General features: G+C 45.0%; 1 protein-coding gene across 3 annotated transcripts; it reads left to right on the forward strand.

Moving 5' to 3' along the window:
• Positions 1-44: 44 nt before the first annotated feature.
• SLC25A44 (solute carrier family 25 member 44) lies at positions 45-15,206 on the forward strand. Of its 3 annotated transcripts, none has more exons than XM_054992291.1 (5): positions 45-192; positions 6,246-6,362; positions 9,564-10,197; positions 12,659-12,786; positions 14,194-15,206. In XM_054992291.1, the coding sequence occupies exons 3-5, from the start codon at positions 9,576-9,578 to the stop codon at positions 14,383-14,385; spliced, it is 942 nt and encodes a 313-aa protein (XP_054848266.1). In that variant the 5' UTR covers positions 45-192; positions 6,246-6,362; positions 9,564-9,575; the 3' UTR covers positions 14,386-15,206. The 3 variants fall into 3 exon arrangements, with proteins under 3 accessions (XP_054848266.1, XP_054848274.1, XP_054848281.1); XM_054992299.1 differs by having other exon boundaries at positions 45-165; XM_054992306.1 differs by lacking the exon at positions 45-192 and adding an exon at positions 4,487-4,574.
• The last annotated feature ends 6,210 nt before the right edge of the window (positions 15,207-21,416 follow it).

Raw genomic sequence — 21,416 nt, forward strand, 5'->3', positions numbered from 1 at the left:
GAGGCTCCGCCCCCTTCACCGAGGGCTTCGCTCGGACCGTGTGAGAGGAAGCGAGAGAGAGGGAAGGAGAGCCGGGCCTGGCCTGGCTGCGGGGCGCCCTGGGGCAGAGGCCCCGGCTTAGGGCCTAGAAGGAGAGCGGAGCCTCAGGGGCTCGGAGAGGAGAAGGTAAAGGCGCCCAACCGCCTCTTGAAGGTCAGCGAGGGGGGAGGGGCAGGTTACTGGGCAGGGGGGATGTATTTGAAATGGGGCAGGGGCTCAGGCAGAGGAATGAATAGTGCGGGGGGGAGGGGCCTCTTCTGGGAAATGGCAGGTTATTGGGGGAGGTGCACTTGTAATAGGGGAAGGGCCCACTTTAAAGGGAGTGGTCAACACCCCCCCCTCCAAGAGTGGGGATGTATTGTCATTTGTCAGGGCAAGTAAAATGTAGGTTAGGGGCAAGTTCAAACTACCCTAATGTATGTGGGGGTCAGGTTACTGGGGGAAGGGTAAATTGAAATATGGAACTTGTGGGAAGCTTTCAGGTAGGTAGCTATGTTTGTCTGCAGTAGAACAGCAGGATTTGGGTCCAGTGTCACCTTACAGACCACCAAGATCGTCAGAGTATACACTTTCCATAGTCAAAGCTCCCTTCTTTGGATACTCAGAGTTTGTCTAGGGCAAGGTTGCATTTGTAGAAGGTTTGGGGGCTGCCTGGAGCAAAGCGGGGTGAGATAGTTAATGGAGGGTATGTAAACCCCAATGATTACAGTGCCTTGTCATGTTGAGCCTGTATTGGGAGAGGGTGGATTTGCTAAAAATTTTAGAGGCAAAAGAGGAGTGTTAGAGGGGTGCACAGTGTGGGGAACTTATGGAAATTGGTAAGTTCGTTGTCTTCCCAAGCAGGAGAGGTGAGATTTGGTGAGTGTATTAAAGGAAGGGGATGGGATATACAGGGTGGTAGGAGACAGATGCTGGGGAACTTCTCTAGGGCCAGATAGTGGGACGAAAGATATTTTCTGGGAACAAAGTGGCGGTTTCAGGATTGGGGTGGGTATTGAGTAGTTTGAAGTAATGTTTTTGAGAATAGATTCCTAAGGATGGTTTGTCAGAAGTGCCATTGGGGGTGGTAGGCTCGATTTGGGAGGTAAAATACCTATTGTTATGTTAGACACTAGTAACTGGATTCACAAATATTTATGCCATTGTCAGACATGAACTTTCCACAGCTCTTTCTTTGAACTCTGTGGTTTAAACTTGTTACTCATTTGTACATCATGCAACCATGTGCTTGGCCTCTAGTTTACTGCATGGTTACATATCCCAGTGTTTGTCCTCTTAGGACCTTTAGTGTTGTCTGAGACCAGCATTCTGGCCTACTGGTTAATAGAAATGCAAAAGGTGAAGAGGGCAGGTCTATCTGCCTAACTCGTCACCCACTGCCCGTGTATGGAAGCCCGCCACATGCACAGTCTGTGACTGCAAAAATATATTGTGTGCAATTCACTTGGTAGGCCACTTAAAAATGTTGGTGGGCTGCATTGCCTTGTGAAGGGATCACAGGTTGCACAGGCCTGGACAAGTGCATCTGGGGTGAGGAAGGAGTTGTAATGCCGTCAGTCTGCTTGGATGTGATTCTAGTTTTGCTTGTATGGTGACTTTAGGTAAATTACTGACTCCTTGGGCTAGTTTTCCCCTTAAGATGGTCCATGTGATCAAAAAGCAGGGCCCTTTTTCAGTTGGAATACAGTGGAACGGAGTTCTGGCAACTCTTGAAAATGGTCACATGGCTGGTGGCCCCACCCCCTGATCTCCACACAGGGGGGAGTTTAGACTGCCCTCCGCACCGCTGGAGCAGCACAGAGGGCAATCTAAACTCCCCTCTGTCTGGAAATCAGGGGGCGAGGCCACCAGCCATGTGACCATTTTCGCCAAAGGTGATTTAAACTTTAAAAAACTCCCCCCTTGTTCTAGCTGACCCAAAGTGACGTCATTGTGCGGTCCTGGGAGTGTGCGCGCACTTTGCGCATGTGGTACCAGGATCACTACCTCCCGCCAAGAGTTGCCCCCTGTGCTGGCAACCCACTGAGTTCCACCACCTCTTTTCCCAGAAATAAAGCCCTGTCAAAAAGTCAAGCAGCTATGGAGTCTGGTTACTTCGTCTCCTGAGCTTAAGTTGTATATGGGAGCTTCTCGGTTCCTCCTGTTTGCTTCTTTCTGTCAAAGAAGCAGGTTAGATTTTGTTTATCCAAGTGCATATTTCTGCTTGTGGAATCCTGTCTTAAGGACATTTTGCAAAGTGTTCCACTGGTAGTCCTTCTGGAGTTTGTGCTTTGATAGTAATCAAACATCCTGGATTCTCTGATCCTACATTTAAGCTTATAGCAGAGTTCTGCTGGCTTTGTTTTTCTTTTAATTTTGTGTGTATGTGAATTATATTTTTCCACCTTTCAGGTTATGACCTTGCTGTTGGGTGGGATTCAGTTTTTCCCCATTGCAAACTAGGAGAGTAAAATGTGTGACTGAATAATAGACAGCCTGGGCCTGCACCTACTTGTAGCATTGGATTTATGTTGGAAGTTGGGCAAAAATTTCTGCGACTTGGCTATCCTGTCCCCCTGTAAGCAGTCTGGAGATGAGTTCAGAATTAAAATTAGAAATGCATGTTTGTATTCCAGCTTGTTTGACCTCCTTCTGTCCCTCTGGAGATCTGTGTAGAGTGTGGTAGACCCTTGCTGTGCCCTACTCTGGATGTGACCCAACTCCTCATTCTTGGACCTTTCCCCTCATCCAGAGCACAAAAGCTCCAGCTTTATTGGCCAAAGAAGCACGTTCTGCCAGAACTACAAGTCCTTGTAAACATGGGCTCAGTTAAGGCACTAAAAGGGGACAAAACGTGTCTGTCTTTTTGCATTTCTTGGTCTGTTCTTTTAATATATAGTGTGCAACAGAGTAAATAAAATATCCCAAACCAGTGCAAACAGAAGTACAAAACACATGAAACAGAACTGAAAAATGATAAACTCTGATGAGCAAAGAGTAGAGAAAATGAATAGAGGGAAACTTATTCCTTAGAATACTAGAACTTGAGATCGCCAAATGAAACTGGTGAAGAGTAGGTTCAGAACAGACTAAATACTACTTCATATACACCCCTGTAAGGTAGGTTAGGCTGAAGAGTGTGTGACTAGCCCAAAATGGTTAGAGTTCTTTTCGTTTGGCTTGCTTAAGTGTTTGACCTTTAGGTGACTAATGGCAAAGGTGCACATAATGTCAGGTCAGTAAAACTGGCTGTGCAACAAGTAGCTTTTATGGAGTTATTTGCAAGCCCACTAAAAATCAGTTTTGTATTACTTTAAAAACTAACCAATCTGTAGTGTACGCCTTCACTGCTTCAAGTACGTGAAGTGGTCTCTCCGTTGACAGAAATATATAGATAGATAGAACAGAAGAGGAGGCCAAAAAGCCCAGCAGCCGAAGAGTTGAAAACATTGCAGGCGGAGAACAAATGGAAGCAAGGCCTAGTAAGTCAATGGAGTAAACAGTGCAATCAAATACAAGATAAATAGCTTGCAGTGAACTAGCAGCTCCCAGTCTCTGTGGAGTCCAAGTCTGATAGCATCATCTCTGCAAATGAACTCCCAACTTTGGGGCTTTACATTGGAGTTCCTTTTTGAAACTTCTTTGCTCATTTAAGGCACCTTAGAAGTCTTTCCAAGGAGATCGAAATGCTTCCCCTTGTTTCCATTTGTAGTGTACACCTGATTTGCATTCATCATTACTCTTGTGTACTGTCAGTCTGGTGTGGCCTTTGTTAATGACGGTGGGGTTTGTTGCAGTGGCTACATCCAGTCTTGCTAGCACATGATAGCATGTCTTTATGTATTTATGTTATTGTCCACCTTTCTCACTGAGACTCAAGATGGATTATGTAATGTAAGTCAGTGCAATCAACAGGATGAAGAGACCTCTAATAAACAGTGTAATGGGTCTTGGATTGCAGAAATCTGAAACCAAGGCATGTATTTAACATGACATTGTAAACAGTGCAAGAAAAGGTATTACGTAAGTAGAAATATAATGCAGTGAGAGCAAGATAAAACATACAGCAAGAGATAATGCATATTAGTAGTATAGTTCAAAGTCCCATTCTCTTGATTGAAATGCCTTCCTGGGTCATTCTGTTATAATGCAGCCCTCTTTCCTTTATAAAAATGTCCTCCTGAACAGTTTGGCTTGCATAGTTTGTGGAAAGCCAAAAGTGTTGGAGCCTTCCTGACTCCCTCAGGCAGGCCGTTCCGTATATCATGTTAGAGAACGTTCAACATAACAACAAAGAAGATTTATTTATGTATAGTTGGTTTTGAAAGAGCAGAACAGCAGTCCAGATCTCCAGACAGTCACAGGAGAAATCTGGCTGAGGCACTTTACTTAAGCTAGTTATGGTTTCAGGTTGTGATTTAAATTCCTTTTAATGCTTACAGTTACAAGTGGGCTTTCACGGCCTAACCTCAGGTTGGATCTTCTCACACACAGAATTCCACCTTCCCTTTTCCAAGAGTCAGACTAAGTGGTGCGAGGTCTGCTCATCACCAGAGGTAGGCCTCATGACTGGTGCTCTGTCCTCCCCCAGAAGTAGCGCTAAACCCCTCTGCCACACTCCCAGACGGAGCTACCCTTGTTCTGCTGCTGCGTTTCCTGCCAACATTCCATTCCTTCCCCCCCCCCGAAAGGTGCTGGGGCAGCACTCCCATAGACTCATGGAAGAGACAACAGAGTGGCTGTTTTACCTTTCAAGGGCAGGACAGCCTCTTGTCCATCACAATCATTTTAGAGGAAGTGCATGTGGGTGAGTCCTGTGTAGTTGGGCTGTTGGTGTTGGGTCCTGCTGTGATGGGCTCACTCAAATAGATAGGGGAACAGAATAGAACAGACACTCTAGTATGTTGCAGAAGATAGTTCTCATATGCGTACAACAGCAGCATCCAGTGGCCAGGCCATAGCAGTGAAGTGGGGAAAGCATCTTGGGGGCCAGTCATTTTTTTAAAGACACCATCTGGAACATTTAGTCTTGCTCTGGGGCTGGACGTGTGAGCAGTTTTTGGTCTCAACAATTTTTTTGCCCCCTGCCTGAAGCATCTTAGAGAGCTGCTTTCAGTCAGAACAGATCATAAAAATACCGAAGTACCACAGGACAGACTGATGGCCTGATTTGTACATTGTCATGAAATAGTGCGTGCTTTGCATTGCAGAAAGCCCTCAGGTTCATTCTTGGGTAATAGGGCTGAAAAGACTCTTCTCTGCCCAAGTCCTCGGAAAATATCTGCCAGTCAGAATAAACAGCAGTGAGCCGGGAGGAAGAATGGGCTGACTTACTGTAAACCAGCTTCCTATGGCCCATGTACTTCCTTGAGTAGAAGTGTGGCGCCAGTGGAGAGCTGAGGGTGGTGATGATGTGGGATGCAGGGAGGATCAAGCAGGCTGGTGTGAAGGACCGTCTTCCCCCATGCAAATCTGCCCAGTCACTAAGATAATCTGAGGAGACTCCTGCTTTGTTGTGAGGTGGCTCATGACCAAAGATGGGGGTTTCTCTGTGGTGGTGCCGTGCATACCAAACTCTCTCTCTCCATATGTTCCTCTGCCAGATGCCTTGTGTATTGGGCTTTAGATAGCAAGTGAAGACCTCCAGAGCTTTCCGATTTGTTTTCATGGAGCTGTTGGGTGGGGGAAAGATTGTATACTGTTGCTTTTTAAATTAATCTAATAAATTAGTAATGTCATTGCTTTTTATATTAATATTAACTTCTCTGTACTAGCCAACTTGGAAGTTCTGTGAACTGAAAAGCTTCTAGGATACAAATATTTTGAATAAATGTCACTGTGTGTAGATTTCAGAAAAATTATGTCACTGAAAACAAAGGGTTGGATCCGGATTAAATTTTCCAGTGGCAGAATTTCTTCCCTCCCCTCCCCTACGTGCTGATCTCTTGTGCAATGCTGCTCTTGGGGGATAGGGAACCCTGAGGAAGGCCTTGAGGGGGGCTTGCAGGACAAAGGAGAATTGGTGGAAATTGGCAGTTTGGATCCAGTGCAAAGTTTTTAGTGCTCAGGATTGTGAAACAAGACCTTGAATTACATGTAGAGGCTTTGGGGGAGGGGGAGTGGAACATTTAGTCGCTAGAGAATCTGCGGTGGGGTGAGATGCCGGCTGCCATCTTCTGCCTTCCAAATGCTCCCCATCTAATATAAACTATTCTCTTGTTTTGCAGAAAGTTTGGGATATTGAAAAAAGAGGATTGAAGACTTTGCAGTAGGTGCTGAGGATGAACGTTGCAACGATCACTTGGCTGCTCGCAAATTCTTTCATGCTACATAATCAGTGAAAGGTACCCTCAATCTTTGCAGAATTCTGTCTTCACCCAGGGTTTTTGGCTGCTGGTTACTGGCTCATTTCCAGCATCACAAAACCACAGTTTGCGCAGACCACTGTTTAGAGTGCAGGCTTCCGTTTGAACTTCAAAACATACCTCAGGCAGCGGTACATGGCCTAGAACTGCCTGTCTGCTCTTTTTCACCATTTGCTTGGTACTCTAGACTTCTGGAAACATGGCAAGGGCGTGTCTGCCTTTTGCGTATTGATCATCATTCTACGTTGTAGTTATGCTGCTTCAATCCTGTTTTGGTGCAGTGTCTGAACTGAGGCAGTGTAGTCCTTTCCTGGAAATTCAGAAACGTGGGATTTATATCAAGAGAATACCGTTATTGGTATTGTATTGACATTTAGATTATAGAAAGACGCAAGAGAAGAAAGGGTTGGATTCAGATTAAATTGGCAGTTGCCACTGATTCCTCCCCTTCCTGCTGCAGACCCCCCAGTCTTGAAACTTCAGACATTCCTGTTGCAGACCCCACCCCCCACCCCTTGTCATCCTCAGAGTCCTGTATCTTTTAGGAGCTGCATTCCATGGAGATGAATGGGAAAGGGGAGGCAGGAAAGTTCCATTCTGCCACTGGAAAAATTTAGTCTGCCTCCAACCCATTATTCCTTAGCAATGATTTACTTTCTTTTAAGCATAGAACTGATACAACACTTACATAGGATAAGAAACCTAAGGTAAACAAAAAGCAGTATAGTAATTCAAAGGAATTCAGAGATTGATTTTAATAGGAGCATGTCTTATTGCAGGATCCTATACCAACTGGTTATTGTTGGTCCAGGGAGGAGCCAGCAGTGGGGGATATATTTTTGTTGGTCAGCTTTTGCTTTGGCCTTACGTAGACACCATATTCTCCAGAGCTGTGTAGAGGTCAGTGTTAATATGTAGATAGAGGGTAAAGAAATACTTTCAATATGGTGTTGATAGTACATCTTTTGAACTTAAGATATAAGGTAATGCTGTATTCAGCCAAGTGGAGGATGGCCCAGATGCATAACTGTGGCATAACTGTAACTTGTATGCAAATTTACAGTGCCCCCCCTCTTTTTCTTGATGATCTATGTGAAAAAGTCTTCCTTTCAGGTATGTAGGGTATTATCCTACACAGTTGGAACCAAATCAGTAAATCCTTTTAACTCTGCACTTAGATTTCCTGTCTCCTGGTATTTGATCTGAATTCCTATCACTAACTAATCATAGTCTGGCTAACTTTAAAATTAAACTTGACTAGAGTAAACATTAAATTATTTACAGTGCTATCCTAAGAACATTTTCCTGGGAGAAAGACCCATTGAATAGACCTGAAAAAGATAGTGAGTAGACCTGCATTAGGATGGCAATATTAGTTCCTGATTTCTCTTGACCCGTCTGAACGTCATCTTTCCCCTGCGATTGTTTTTCCTTTGTGAGGGGATGGACTTTTGACGTCTCAAACAAGTATGGGGGAACAAAGCCTGGATTTTGATCCACTCTGTGAATAGTAATTGTGGAAAGGCCCGGATGTTGCAGGATACGCAGTAACCCTGTACTTGCTGCTTCAGTTATGTCTTCAACTTCCTTTGTCATGTTGAAATATCAGGAAGGGTTCTGCAACAGCTCTTGAACTGGAAACAAGAGATGAGACGGTGTAGCCAGGGAACAGTTTCTCCGGATTCAGCGTCTTTTGCACGGCGATCCTGTCTCCTGGGTCAGAGATGATTGACAGAAAGCCATCGTTTGCTGCAATGTGAAACAATATTGGGGGGGGTGTCCTTGGTTTCCTGCACTCCCTCTTCTCCTGGCACGTGGTCCGCTACTCTGGTGTCTTTCTTGACTTGCAACATCATGGTCTGCCCTTACATCCAAAAACTTCTTTGTGGAATCCTAGTTTCCAGGTTCCACGCTAACTGTAGTTTGCTGATTCTGGTATAACTGTCAACTACTATTTGTCATAATTGACCACATACAAGCATAGTGCAGGTTTTCTTTGCAATCATTGTGAAAATAGCTTCCAGTCAGTAGCCCTGTTGATCTGCAGTAGAAGAGCAAGATTCGGTTCCACTAGCACCTTAAAGACCAATGAGATTTCCAGGTTATGAGCTTTCGAGAGCCAAATCTCGCTTCTTCAGATACATTTAAAGGTAAAAAGAACTGAAAGCAGTATTTGTAAGCAGCTGGAATCTGCTTCAGATAGTGTATTCAGCATGTGTCACCTATCCAGGCAGAGTTGTGTATACTGGAGCTGATAAACAAAAATTGTGTGCTGCCATCTGTGCAAATGAGATAAATACAGCAAATTTGTGCAGGTGGCTCTCATTTTGCATAGAAGGAGGGAGTAAACTCAAAGCAAGGTGGTGACGCACTGCCCCTCATACCATCACTTCTTCAGCTTCTGTGATTCAGAAGGCATTGTCCCAGATCCTTTAAAAGCTTTCTTAGACGTGCGGTCTAGAAATTAGTGTTGCAGTTTTGGATCAATTAATCGCTTACATGAATCTCTTAAAAATGCATTGATTGTTTTAAAAGGTCCCCCAGAGTCACCTATCCCAATATATTCTTGGGCAGCAACTTCACTTGAGTAGACCAAGGTCTACTGAGAGTCCCATCTTGCAGACAGATTAAATCAACCTGCTCCAGGGTTTCCTCAGTGGTGACTCCTGTGCAGTGGAAGAACCATCTTGTGCAAGTCAAGGAGGCCTTCATATTATTACCATTTCAACAGCTGTATGAGACCAAATTTGTTATGATGGGCCTTCTAGTGAATAACGGTTTTTCTAATCACCTGAAATCGCTGGTAGTGAGTACCATCTGAGAAGTGGCATTATGCCGTCATGTGCAGGAGAAGATGCCTATTCTGTGATTGTGCTTTTCAGATTGTGTGAGTGAGTGAGTGAGTGAGTGAGTGAGTGAGTGAGTGAGTGAGTGAGTGAGTGAGTGAGTGAGTGAGTGAGTGAAAACTAAAAAAACTAGCCCAAAGGCTGCTGTCCCATGGAGACATGGAGGAGGGAAAGCAGACAAGCATAACTAGATTACGGTTTGGAAACTCAAGTGATACTTTGCATCTGTGGAGTTATGACTAGGCTAAAAGGATTCAGTTTTGCAGGTAGGTATGGCCAGGTGGACCTGACTCTGAAATGAGCAGGAACTCACTCCCTTCTGCCTCATTTCCAGGAGGCCTCAGCAATGGAGGACAAGCGGAACATCCAGATAATCGAGTGGGAGCACCTGGACAAGAAAAAGTTCTATGTCTTTGGCGTCTGCATGACTATGATGATCCGGGTCAGCGTGTACCCCTTCACGCTCATCCGGACACGACTGCAGGTCCAGAAGGGGAAGAGCCATTACAATGGGACGTTTGACGCCTTTGTCAAGATCCTGCGGGCGGAAGGAGCAGCTGGGCTGTATCGGGGCTTCTTGGTCAACACCTTCACCCTTATCTCGGGACAGTGCTATGTGACGACGTACGAGCTGACCCGCAAATACGTTTCCATGTATAACAACAACAACACCGTCAAGTCAGTGGTGGCCGGTGGCTCAGCTTCCCTTGTGGCCCAGAGCATCACGGTGCCCATAGATGTGGTCTCTCAGCACCTGATGATGCAGCGGAAAGGTGAGACCATGGGCCGGTTCAAGGTGAAGGCCTATGAAGGCAAGCACTTTCCGGTCTTCGGCCAGACTCGGGACATCATTTCGCAGATCTTCAAGGCCGATGGGCTGAAGGGGTTCTACAGGGGCTACGTGGCCTCCCTTCTCACTTACATTCCCAACAGTGCCGCCTGGTGGCCGTTCTACCATTTTTATGCAGGTAGGTGAAACCAGAATCCCTCAAACGAAGGACACAATCTATTTAATTACTTTTATAAGGACCAACCCAATGACACATCAACAGTATTCAAGCTTTTGAGTTCTCCCAAATGCTGTGTCAGGCCAGGTGTTACAAAATGTAAAAAGGAAAAAAGCAGATTTTTTTCCTTACAAAGACCTCCTCATGTTATTGTCTGGAGGGTTTGCTGGCAGGCCAGTAAGAATTGGGTTTGAAGTCACTGCTGGCTGGGGCCATAAAAGGAAGAAGTAACAGAATGTTTAAACTCCATAGCAACAGTTCCCCTCAAGAGTTTCTAATCTCCTCCCCCTTCCCTTATCCAGTGAGACTCCAGTTTCTTTTGGAAGAAAGGTGAACCCCAAACCAGCCTCCCCCTCTTCATGAAGACAGTGGCCTGTTTGTTGTCCTCTGTGCCTTGGTGACCTCCAGGTTAGGCTGTAGTCATGTGTTTTTCGTGGGGCTGCCCATCCAGAGATCTCATTTGTTGCAGGATGCTGCTGCCTGACTTACTCGCTAGACATCCGAAACCAAAACAACTGCATAGGCTGCCAGGGTGTTTCTGAGTTAAGTTCAAGGTGTGGGTTTTTTTATCCCATATAGCTCTAAACAGCCTAGGTCAGGGATGGCTAAGGGAATGCCTCCTCCACTATCAACCTTCCTAAATTTAAGATTTTCCAATGGAGCCCTGCTGCAGGTTCCATCTGCGGAATCCAGACTGGCCTTTTCAAAGAGAAGTGCTATTTGACTTGATGCCCTCTCTTGCAGCAGTGGTTTTTTTTTTTCATGATCTCATAGTGTACCAGAAGCAGGTCAAGACACTGCAGTTCCCTTTGTTATAGGCCTGTTTCCTGCGGCTTTCGTTCATGTATTGAAAACTGAGTGGGCATTTTTTTGTGTGATTTTTGTAAATGCTACATTTGGAGTAGCAGCTCAGAAGCCCTTTAGGAATCTTGTCAACAAGGCTCTTTTTTATTTCCTCGTGTTCTTCTGGTTCTTTCATTGTTGGATCATCATTATTTCATTCTCTGCTCACAGCTTGTTGTGGCTCGAGCCTCCTTTTCTGAGATGCATATCGGTTGTATATTTTTATCCTACCCTTTCTCCAAGGAACTGGCATCCCCCCCTTCTCCTCCTCTTTATCCTCAGTACAACCCTGTGAGGTGGATTCAGCTGGAAGATGGTGACTGGCCCAGGGTCACTCAACAAGCTGCGAGGGGATTTGAACTCAGTTCTCTCCAGCCCTGGTTTGACTACTGCACCACATTGGCTGGTATTCATGCATGCACACACTGAGTAGCTGTGCTAACCACGGAGAGCTCAGATCTCAGTACCTTAGTCTCAGGGCTCCTTGCTATCTCTGCTATGGCCAGAGCTAACTCAAGAGGTTTTGCTGCGCTGGGCAGCCCCTGACTCCCCCGCTGCCTGTCATGACCTAGATGTGCATGGGGCTGTGATTACTGCTAGAATCTGCCACCTGGCCCAGCTGCTTTCCTCCCTCCCTCCCTCCCTCTGGCAAGGGTGGTGGTGAAAGGCAGGCTGGGTGAGCATATCCTGGCCTTCAGTGCTGTTGCTGGTGCATCTGGGTGATGGTGCCTGGGGCTGCTACTTGCTGCAGCTGATCCAGCCCCAACTGGGACCTACCCTGAGCCTCTTTTGGTGCCTCTGCCTTGGTACCCTAGGCAATCAGCGAGGCCTACCTAAGGGACTAGATGGCTCTGGCTATAACAGACAGACTAGCTCTCTTTTGGGAGATGAGGAAAGGTGTATCTGCAACAAAGTACAGGTAGTTGTGTTGATAAATCAGGAAAATTCCGTGCAAGGGTTGTTAAAACTTTCTTCATTAGGACCACCATCCCCAAATCACAGTGTGATCTAGCACGGCGCTACTTTGACAACACAAGTGACAGTGTTAAATTGTCCTTTGTCCCGTTAATGAGGCAGACTGAGTAAAATACCACCCTCTGGTGGCTGACTGTATTCTTCCAGGATGCTTCCCAATATAGTAAAAACCATGCAGGATCAACTATGCTGTTGAGTTCCCCAGAATGCTTATTCAGGCAGCCTGTTAAACAGGAAAAGATGACAAGAGGGGAAACTGAAAAATATTGTGCTGGACATAGAGGAGGCCCTGGTCAATTTTTTTTTCAAATCTCAAGATGCAGAAGAGACTATTTGCAGATTTACAAAGGGGAAAAGATCTGGAGTTGCAGCAAGGCATGGAGGGACAATGGCTGATAACTACTGATAGATCTCTCTTCTCTACAATGCTAATACCTCCTTACCAAATCAGACCCAAGCCTATCTAAGTTGTTAGTTGGAAGCTTCTAGAAGCCCCCAAGCAGGGCATGAAGATAGTCCTTCCGTGGCCTTTGTCCCCCAGCGTCTGCTCCTACTGGGGGCTTCTTGCTGGCATCTGTAACTTGGCACTCTCTCCTGTTCCCAGAACAGCTTTCGAGCCTCACGCCCACAGACTGCCCGCACCTGCTCCTCCAAGCCATATCTGGGCCAATGGCAGCTGCCACGGCTTCCACCCTCACCAACCCTATGGACGTCATCCGGGCTCGTGTGCAGGTAAGAATCAGTGCGGCTTGATGGCTCCGCTGCTTGAGTCTTTATCTTGGGCTGAAGGTCCATGGTGGATTTTATCTTTGTGGGTTTGTACATAATTAACTTAATTCATACCTTTTTCAGAGACATGGGACGTAGCTAAACAGGCTCACCTGTTTAACCTCAGATCACCACACTGGTTTCCTACCACCTTCTGTGCTTGATTCTTCTGGTCCTATTTTTTTGAGCAGAGGTGGTCTCTCTTCCACAGTAAAGAATCTGCTTTGTATGCTGGTGGTCTCTGGTTAAAGGGATCTCAGCAGGCCTTGGAATGACATATACCGAAAGCGGCTTCATATATTACTGAGAAAGGGGCCACAGTTTAGCAGCAGAGCATATGTGCTTGCTGAAGAAAGTCCTCTGTTCCGTTCCTGGGGGCCTTAAATGTTTAGGAGTGGCAGGGCTGTGGAAGACCAGGAGAGCCAGTGTTGAAGCCGACTGCTAATTGTATCTATTAGCACTGTGACTCAATGACAGCTTTACATACAGTCTATTCCTTTATGCTGGTATATTTCTCTGCATAATTTTCATTCCTGTGGTAGTACCATCAATCTAGAAAATCTCTCATTCCTTTAAATAGCTCTGTCCCTCCTCTCTCCCTGCGGCTTTTGTCTAGATTTAATCTGAACTGTGAAGAATCATCTTTTTGTAGTACTTTTTAATGGGATGGGAGGATGAAGGCAGTCTGTCATGCATATTTGGCCCACTTGTGGGGCAGGGAGTCCAGAAATTGGCTCAATCTCCCTCTGCTGTATTTGACACACACCAGCTCCGCCCCTAAGCTCAAGAGAGAGAACAGGACTGCCACTACAACTAAGCTGTGAGGTGTTCCAGTGCAGTATGTCTCCACGCTCATTAAAACGCCTTCCTGCTATGCTGTGGTTCGGGGGCGCTCCAAGCATCTCAGAAGCACAGCAGACCATGGAAGAGCTGCAGCTGTTCTGCTGAGCTTGGAGCTCTGAGGTGCTCCAAGTTCTTGTGATGTCAGACTCAAGAATCTGCCCCTCTTCCCACAGAGGCGTGGCCAGTGTCTTCTGACTTAAAATTACATTGACTACCAAGGCCAGTTGAGTACTTTATAGGAGGACATGATCTTGAATGAGTGCTAAACGCAATTACTTTTTGCTGTCCATCGTCTTGGAAGAAAGGCAGCCTTAAAACAAGGTAAAATAAACATCTATGCATATCTATATAGAACTGATTCTGACCTTGGAACATGGTATATTTGGTTATCATGATGCAGAATTAACATGCAACGTCTTGTGTACTGGATATCCACAGCTCTTCTGACCCTGTGCTTCTAGGACTTTTGGCTTTCCATGTTTCTTCTAACCAAACCTCTCTGACTGTGTGGTTTTCTTCCCTCCCAAGGTGGAAGGCAAAAGCTCCATTATTCTCACTTTCAAGCAGCTGATAGCTGAGGAAGGCCCCTGGGGCTTGATGAAAGGCCTCTCAGCCCGTATCATCTCGGCCACCCCTTCCACCATTGTCATTGTGGTTGGGTACGAGACACTGAAGAAACTGAGCCTCCGTCCAGAGCTGGTGGACTCCAGGCATTGGTAGCAGAACTGGAGACCTCCCCACACCCTGGAATCTCTTGGACCATGGTCACGGTTGGCAGTTCACCAAAAATAAGAGAGTACAGTGGCTGGAGAACTCTTCCGTACATCATCATGGAACTGTGGAGTATTCAATGCAAGTGTTTGTATCAAGTAAACTTTCCTTAGCCCTGTATTGGTCCGCTGCATCCCTTTGGGCTGATCCCAGCATTCTGCAATGGAAGAACCTACCGTAAAACTCTCGGACATCTCACTCATATGTGAGCGAAACACAGCCCACCTCCTGGTCTTACTTTCTGTTCCTAAATTAAAAGACTTTAACGGTTGAAGCAAAGTACCAGTGTCTTCTCGGAATGGATGTTGATCCTTTTGCCAAATTTCCACACTGGGAAAGTTAACTTGCTAGAGTCCATGGCTAGGAAGGCTACCAGTTGCAGCAGTGTTTGCTGTAGATAGAAAAATATTTAATTGATAAAAGACCCATCCCCCTACCTCCCCCAAATCTTCTAATATTTGAAGTTTTCAAGACTGGGGGGGAAAGCACCAAGTGTTATTTTTTTAAGACACTGCTTTGATATCCGGACAAGATTTGTACATATTTTTCTCCTTTTGTATATTCTTGGAAACTATCTTGCCAATCTTCCATTATTGAAGCAGTTGCGCTTTTTTTTTTTTGATGTGTCAAGATGATTTTAAAGAAAGGCCCCTTTTTAGTCCATAGCAGTTATGATGCAAAATTGTATTTCTGTGTGTGTATCTTCTGAGAGGAGGGTGTATAGTGCACCAGTTATTCAGTGGCCTTTGCAGTGGGAGTATAAAGGGGGGGGGAAAGATCCACATTCTAAAATGATTTGCCTTCTATACCGCCCGCCCCCCCCCACCCCCCCAAGCACAAAGAATTCCGGTGATTCTCTCCCCTTGGTGGGCATCATCCGAAAGACAGGGTGTAGTTTTGCTGAAATGGATTGTAAAATATTTGTCTTTATGTTCCTTATATAAGGTATGTCTGCCTTGATTATTGAATGGGTGCTTTGTTTAACATATAGAAGTGCGTTGTGGGTGGAGAAAATATTCCCACCCCGGTTGGAGGTGGACAGGGCTTATCTCTGGCATATCTCTGACTCTGTCTTGGAAAGGATTAGTCTGAGTTACCATTTCCATTTCCTATCAGCCCGTGAAATCGAGTTGTTTGATCGAGTCCTTTCCAGTGTTCGTTCTACCCTGTCCTTCCTCATCTGAATACTGTCACTCTCCAGTCCCGCTTTTGGTGCTGGTTGTGCTCCTCTTTGTCCACAGTGGATTGTTTTACTCTTCCCCTAACCTAAGTTGCAAGGTGTGCAGGGGGAGGGACAAATGGAGGTCATTTTTGCATGATGGGAACGAATTGATTCACTTGATCGTGTGGTATGGACAGGTGTCATTGACAGTAACACCAGACTGGTGGTGGTCTCTGCACTTTGGTGGTTCTAGCTGCTGTAAGGATTAACAAATTCACTTGTGTCAGTTTACGTGAGTGCCATAATTGAGAGCTAAGTGAAGAACTCCAGCTCTGCCTAGGAGTTCTTGGACACTGTTGTCTAAGTGGTCCCTGTGCAGATATATACAGCATTTAAAACCCAATTCCTTTACAGTGGGCATGGGTGAATCTAGCTGTATGCCCCCCTCCTCTTGAGGAGGTCTCCCCTTTAGCACCCTGTATACAGCCCCTCTTAATTGATTGAACACGTATAGTGGGAGACCAGGCACAAGCGTGCTGGCCCATGAGCACGGTGCTTGCATGCAGAGGCAGTGTCAACAATACACTCTCTCTTCATTATTGGGAGCACTGCTTTCCAAACGTTGCCAGTCATATGGGGAGAGCATACATGCAGATACTGCCTCTGCACATTCACAAGCCAGCAATCACATAGTGATGGGGCCAGCACGCTTGTGCCCCCTCTGTCTATGGCAGGGTGGTGCATACAGGGCTTTTGCCTTCCCCTCTCGCTTATTTCATTGTTAACTGAATCAGAAAGTGCTTTGAGGTTGGGGGGGGGAGTGCATTGTCCCAGCAGAGAGCTGGGGATAGAACTAGACAAACGCCTCTTTGCCCCTACTAATTCCAGCCTGTGAACTCATCTGTGTGTTGATCCCCTTTCGCACCATCAAAAGCAAGCCAAAGTTGCATCACTCAGTTATGTATCCGGTGCAGCTGGCCTTATTCTTTCTCCAGCTGGTCAGCCTGTGTCTAGGTTGCACTCCGGATTGCGGTTGGAGGGCTTGTAAGATCAGGCTCTTCTGTATCCACAAAACTTCCCTATACAGAGAACGCTGCTTGAATTTGATTTTTGACGAATGTTTTGTCTTTGGCTTGTTTCTTTTCTTTGCTAAAAGGAGCAATTGCAGTCTTTGCTTCTGCCTGGGTTAAACCACTTTCCCTCCCTATTGTTCAATTCCATAAATCCACTAATGTCTTGTTTTTATTTTGCATAGGGCTGGAATTTTTTGTCGGAGGCTTTTTTTTAAAAGAAAACCTGGATTGTAATTTGCGTTAATAGCCTTTTCTCAATAATGTGACAGACTTTTAACAGTGCAGTCCTAAACTGAGTTAACACCCTTCTAAATCCATTGAAGGCAGTAGGAGTAGAAGGGTGTAAGTCTGCTTAAGACAGCGCTGTAAAACCACATTCGGGTTTGGATCTTCTCCCTGGAAAGCAATGGAGGGGCTCGTTACTGCAGTCAGTTCATTGGACATACCGATTCTTGTGAAAACCCTCGTAGCCTTACCAATGGATAAATTTTATGTAGGGTAGCTGATCCTTCAGGCTTGTTAAGTGATGAGTAATTCATAACAGTGGTGTCTTTCCTTCCTGATGAGGTCCTTCTATGTCATCTTCAACCCCATGGACAAAAAAAAAATCGCTCTTGATGATTAAACTAGGGGGCTGAAATTTCATTCCATTCTTTGTCTAACCCTACTTGACAAGTGTGCAGCAATATGCTCTGAATTAATTTTTTTGCTTCCCTGCGCTGGTACACAAAGAATCTGCACGGAGCTCCGTCAAACTTATCTCAAGCAACGGTTGTGACTTGATTTACCTTAAAAGTGTTCTGAGAACGAGGGTGAGGGAAGGGTGAGTAAGGCCACCCTTCCAGATCCATGCGAACTGAGAATTTCTGCCCATCCAGGTCTATCCGAACAGGAATGAATTCCAAACCGTCTATACTTGGTGCCTGCTGTTTCAATACGGAGTTTGAATGTATTTGTGTACATTAAAAAAAGTTTCGATTTTGCACTGTAAGGTGTCTTTGAAGTGTAATTAAAGTTTTTATTATTTATTTAATTGACCCTTTTCCTGATGGATCTTCTTTTGCACAATGGGGGTTGGAGACAGAGGGCCCCTGCTGAGCTCTGTGCCCTGCAGATTTAACTGATACCCTGAGGCTGCAATCTTATGCACACTTTCTTAAGAGTAAGCCCATGGAGCACGGTGGGACTGACTTCTGAGTAGATGTACTGAGGGTCATGATGTCAAATCAGTGGTGCTTCGAATTGTGTTCCTTGGAGGCTACTCAGGGAGAAGATCCGAAAGAAGAGAGAAGATTCCTGAAAGGCAGCTAGACTACCCACTGGCCATTTTCCTCTGTCATCAGCATTTTGAGGGTCTCTACTTGCCTTGTCAAAAAATAATTTACTTCATTTATAACCCACCTTTCTCCCCATTGGGGCCCAAAAGCAGCTTACATTGTTCTTATCCATTCTATCCCCAGAGCAACCCTGCGAGGTAGGTGAGATTCATGTGTCACTGGTCCGAGATCACCCAGCAAGTTTCCTTGGCAGAACAGAGGTTTGAACCTGGGTCTCTTAGATCCTAGTCCAACACGCTAACCACTATACCACACTTGGCTCTCATCCTACTCTTCCTTCTAGGAGCACCCTTCTTCAATTTTATTTATTTAATAACTTGTATATCCCCAACAATGCAGACTGACAGTGGCTACTATCTTCACAACAGCCCTGTGAGATAAAACTTTTCTTTCACCTTTCTTTCCTGGTTTTCTCCCATTCATGAAATTTGAGGCTGATTAAGACCCAGATAGAGTCATTGGCCCAAGGTCACCCAATGCGCTTCATGGAACCAGCACTGAGGTCAAATGGGTCTAACCACCACCATTAGTAATGCACATCGTAGAACACGTTGCAGACTCCTCTTCAGTGGCCCAGCTATTGTGACAAATCACACACATTGTTTTGTAATGCTTAGCAGCCCTCCCACCCTCTGGGTTATAAGAATTCCTGTTTTCCACTCTTCGAATCTGGCAAAGGGAGTTTTGATTGTCAAAAGTTCATACCCTGGAAATCTAGCTGGGCTTTAAAGTGCTGCTGAACCTGAATCTATCCCTATTGGGTGTGTCCATATTTCAGTTAGTGACTGAAGCTGCAAGTGGCTTGCTTTAGGTCAACTAATAAGTCTGAACTGGGCATCTCCCAGATTGCTACTTGTACTCTAAGCAGTTAAAGCTACACCAAACAAATAGACTAGTTTTATTTTTAAATGTGAGTTATTTTCTGAATTTTGCATTCAGCATCAACCCTTCTGTGTTTAAGCTGGAAATGTATCCCAAGATGGTTATTTGCAGGACTGGTCTAATAAACCTCATGAGAGCCTTGTATGAAGAATATGTGTCCAAAATGTGCTTCCAATCCTCTCCAATGCTCAGGACTTACTGCTCAGTGTTGAAGCACTTGCTTTAACTGGAAATACTGGGGATTGAACCTGGGACTTTGTGCATGTAAAAGATATCTCACGTAAAAGGTGCTGGGAAAGATCCTTCTCTAAGATGGTGGAGAGCCTCTGCCAGTTTGAGTGGACAATACTGAGCTGGATGAACCAACAGTCTAATTTGGTAAAAGGCAATAGTCAAAAAGGCTAACAAGACGAGGATGACATGGGAAAAATCCACAGCCCTCAACTCCATCTACTGACATTTGTGGAGGCCATCGAAGAGTATGTATTCCAGCTGTGTAATATACAGGCGATGGATCAAAGGTTATGGAAATCTGTCTGAAATTTCCTAATAGAGAATTGATTGAGCCTCTAGTCTATCCAGCTCCATCTGTGCAACGACAGATGTTCTTCTGTAGGCCAGCTGTGTATAAAAGAAGGGCTATGGATGTATCTCAGAAATCTGTAATTACTGAATATGTATTTCAGTACCTTGAAAATCTCAATTTTTTAAAAAACACTAAAGCACTAACCCTCATGATTAAGATATTTACTTACTTACTTTACTTTATTTATACCCCGCCTTTCTCCCCAGTGTGGACCCAAAGTGGCTTACATAATTTTCCTCTCCCATTTTATCCCCTCAACAACTCATAGTTTAGGTTGAGTGTGTATGACTGGTGAAAGATCACCCAGCAATTTTCCACAGCAGATTGGGGATTCAAACCTGGTTCTCCCACATCCTAGTCTGACCCTCCTAACGCTCCACCACCATGCTGGCTCTCCAGCATGCTTGAAAATGTGGGGAGAATGCTATCTGAAACCTTAGCAGAGTGGGTGCTGGCAAAAATTGGCATACGACAGCTTTGAAGGTTGATGATGCCTTTGACTGAGGCAGGCTCTTGATCCATCCCTAGAGCATAGAGGACATCCTTTATCAGATCCAGAGGAGTCAGCTGTGTTAGTCTGTAGTTGCAAAATAGTAAACAGTCCAGTAGCACCTTTAAGACTAACCAACTTTATGGTAGCATAAGCTTTCGAGAAGCACAGTTCTCTTCGTCAGATGCAAGTTGATTCATCTTAAAGGAGCTACTGGACTTGTTACTTTTTAATCCTTTAACAGGAGATTGGTGCTGATCCTGAGACCTTCCATAGGGAAGGCAGGAGTTCGGTCACTGAGCTGTGGTCCCTTTCCACTAACATTTGCAGTTCCCATAGGTTGATAGACTGTAGCTTATAACTGCCTGCTGTGAATGGCAGTGGATCTCCAGGAACTCCTGCAGGAAAAGGTCCTTCCAGCTTTGTTGACTGCAAACTGAGATCTTTTAAGAGAAAGGGTTATGGCTCAGTGGCAGGGCATCTGCTTTGCATTTAGAAGGTCTCCGTTTCCATCCCTGACCTTTCCAGCTAAAAAGCATAGGTAGTAGATGATGTGGAAGATCTCAGAACAGACACTACTGACCTTGATAGACCAAGGCTGTGGCTTAGAAAAAGGCACCATAAAGTGGAAATATCAGAGATTGAGTATGGGGTCTTCTATATGCAGATGAAAGGTTTCTTGGCCATGCTACTTGTGGGAACTTCTGCTGTAAGAGAACATTTGAAAAGGATCTCACTCTTTTTGTTCTATCCAGTACAAATAAAATTACACAATTATGGCCCATGTTATTTATTACATTTGTATCCCATTGTTGTTCTGTGGTGTGAGTGAAAGCAGGATACATAAAGTTTGCATGAGATCTTCTGCTGATCAATGCAAAATAAAATTCAGAAATGAATGTTAAACGTTCGTTATATCTTTACATAATCTGTAAAGCTGTCAAGGCATAGAGGAAGGGCATACAGTGAATCACGCACATTTGCAGAGATATAGAACAGTTGGGGAGGCTCTGATATAAAGGACAGGTTAAACTTTGTTTTCCAAGAATTCTTAGTGACTGATTGTTTAAGTTCCTGCTTTGACTGCTGATCTGTTGACCATTACATTTTTCTGGTGATTTTTTACAAATTTAATTCATCGCTTTCGTTGTTTAATTTTTGAATTAGGGAATTTAAATTTTTGCCTCCGTGCTGCTTTAGAAATGGAAAACGGGACAAAAAGGTTTAAAATATATTTGCACATGTGGCGAAACAGACTGATCCCCAGAACGGTCTGCTACAAATAAATCTGGAACCGCAAGGCGACCATGGGAACTTCTGCCGCCAAATGCAAGCTTAGAAATAGATCGGACACTTTTCATTGGACGACAAGCTAGAGAGTCGCGTCCAATGAGGTGAAAGCAAAGTTCTACGCTTGCTCTCATCTCGGACCTCTTTGGCCAATGACGTG

The sequence above is a fragment of the Eublepharis macularius genome, chromosome 1 (genome assembly GCF_028583425.1).
Source record: "Eublepharis macularius isolate TG4126 chromosome 1, MPM_Emac_v1.0, whole genome shotgun sequence".
In the NCBI taxonomy this organism is placed as follows: Eukaryota; Metazoa; Chordata; class Lepidosauria; order Squamata; family Eublepharidae; genus Eublepharis; species Eublepharis macularius.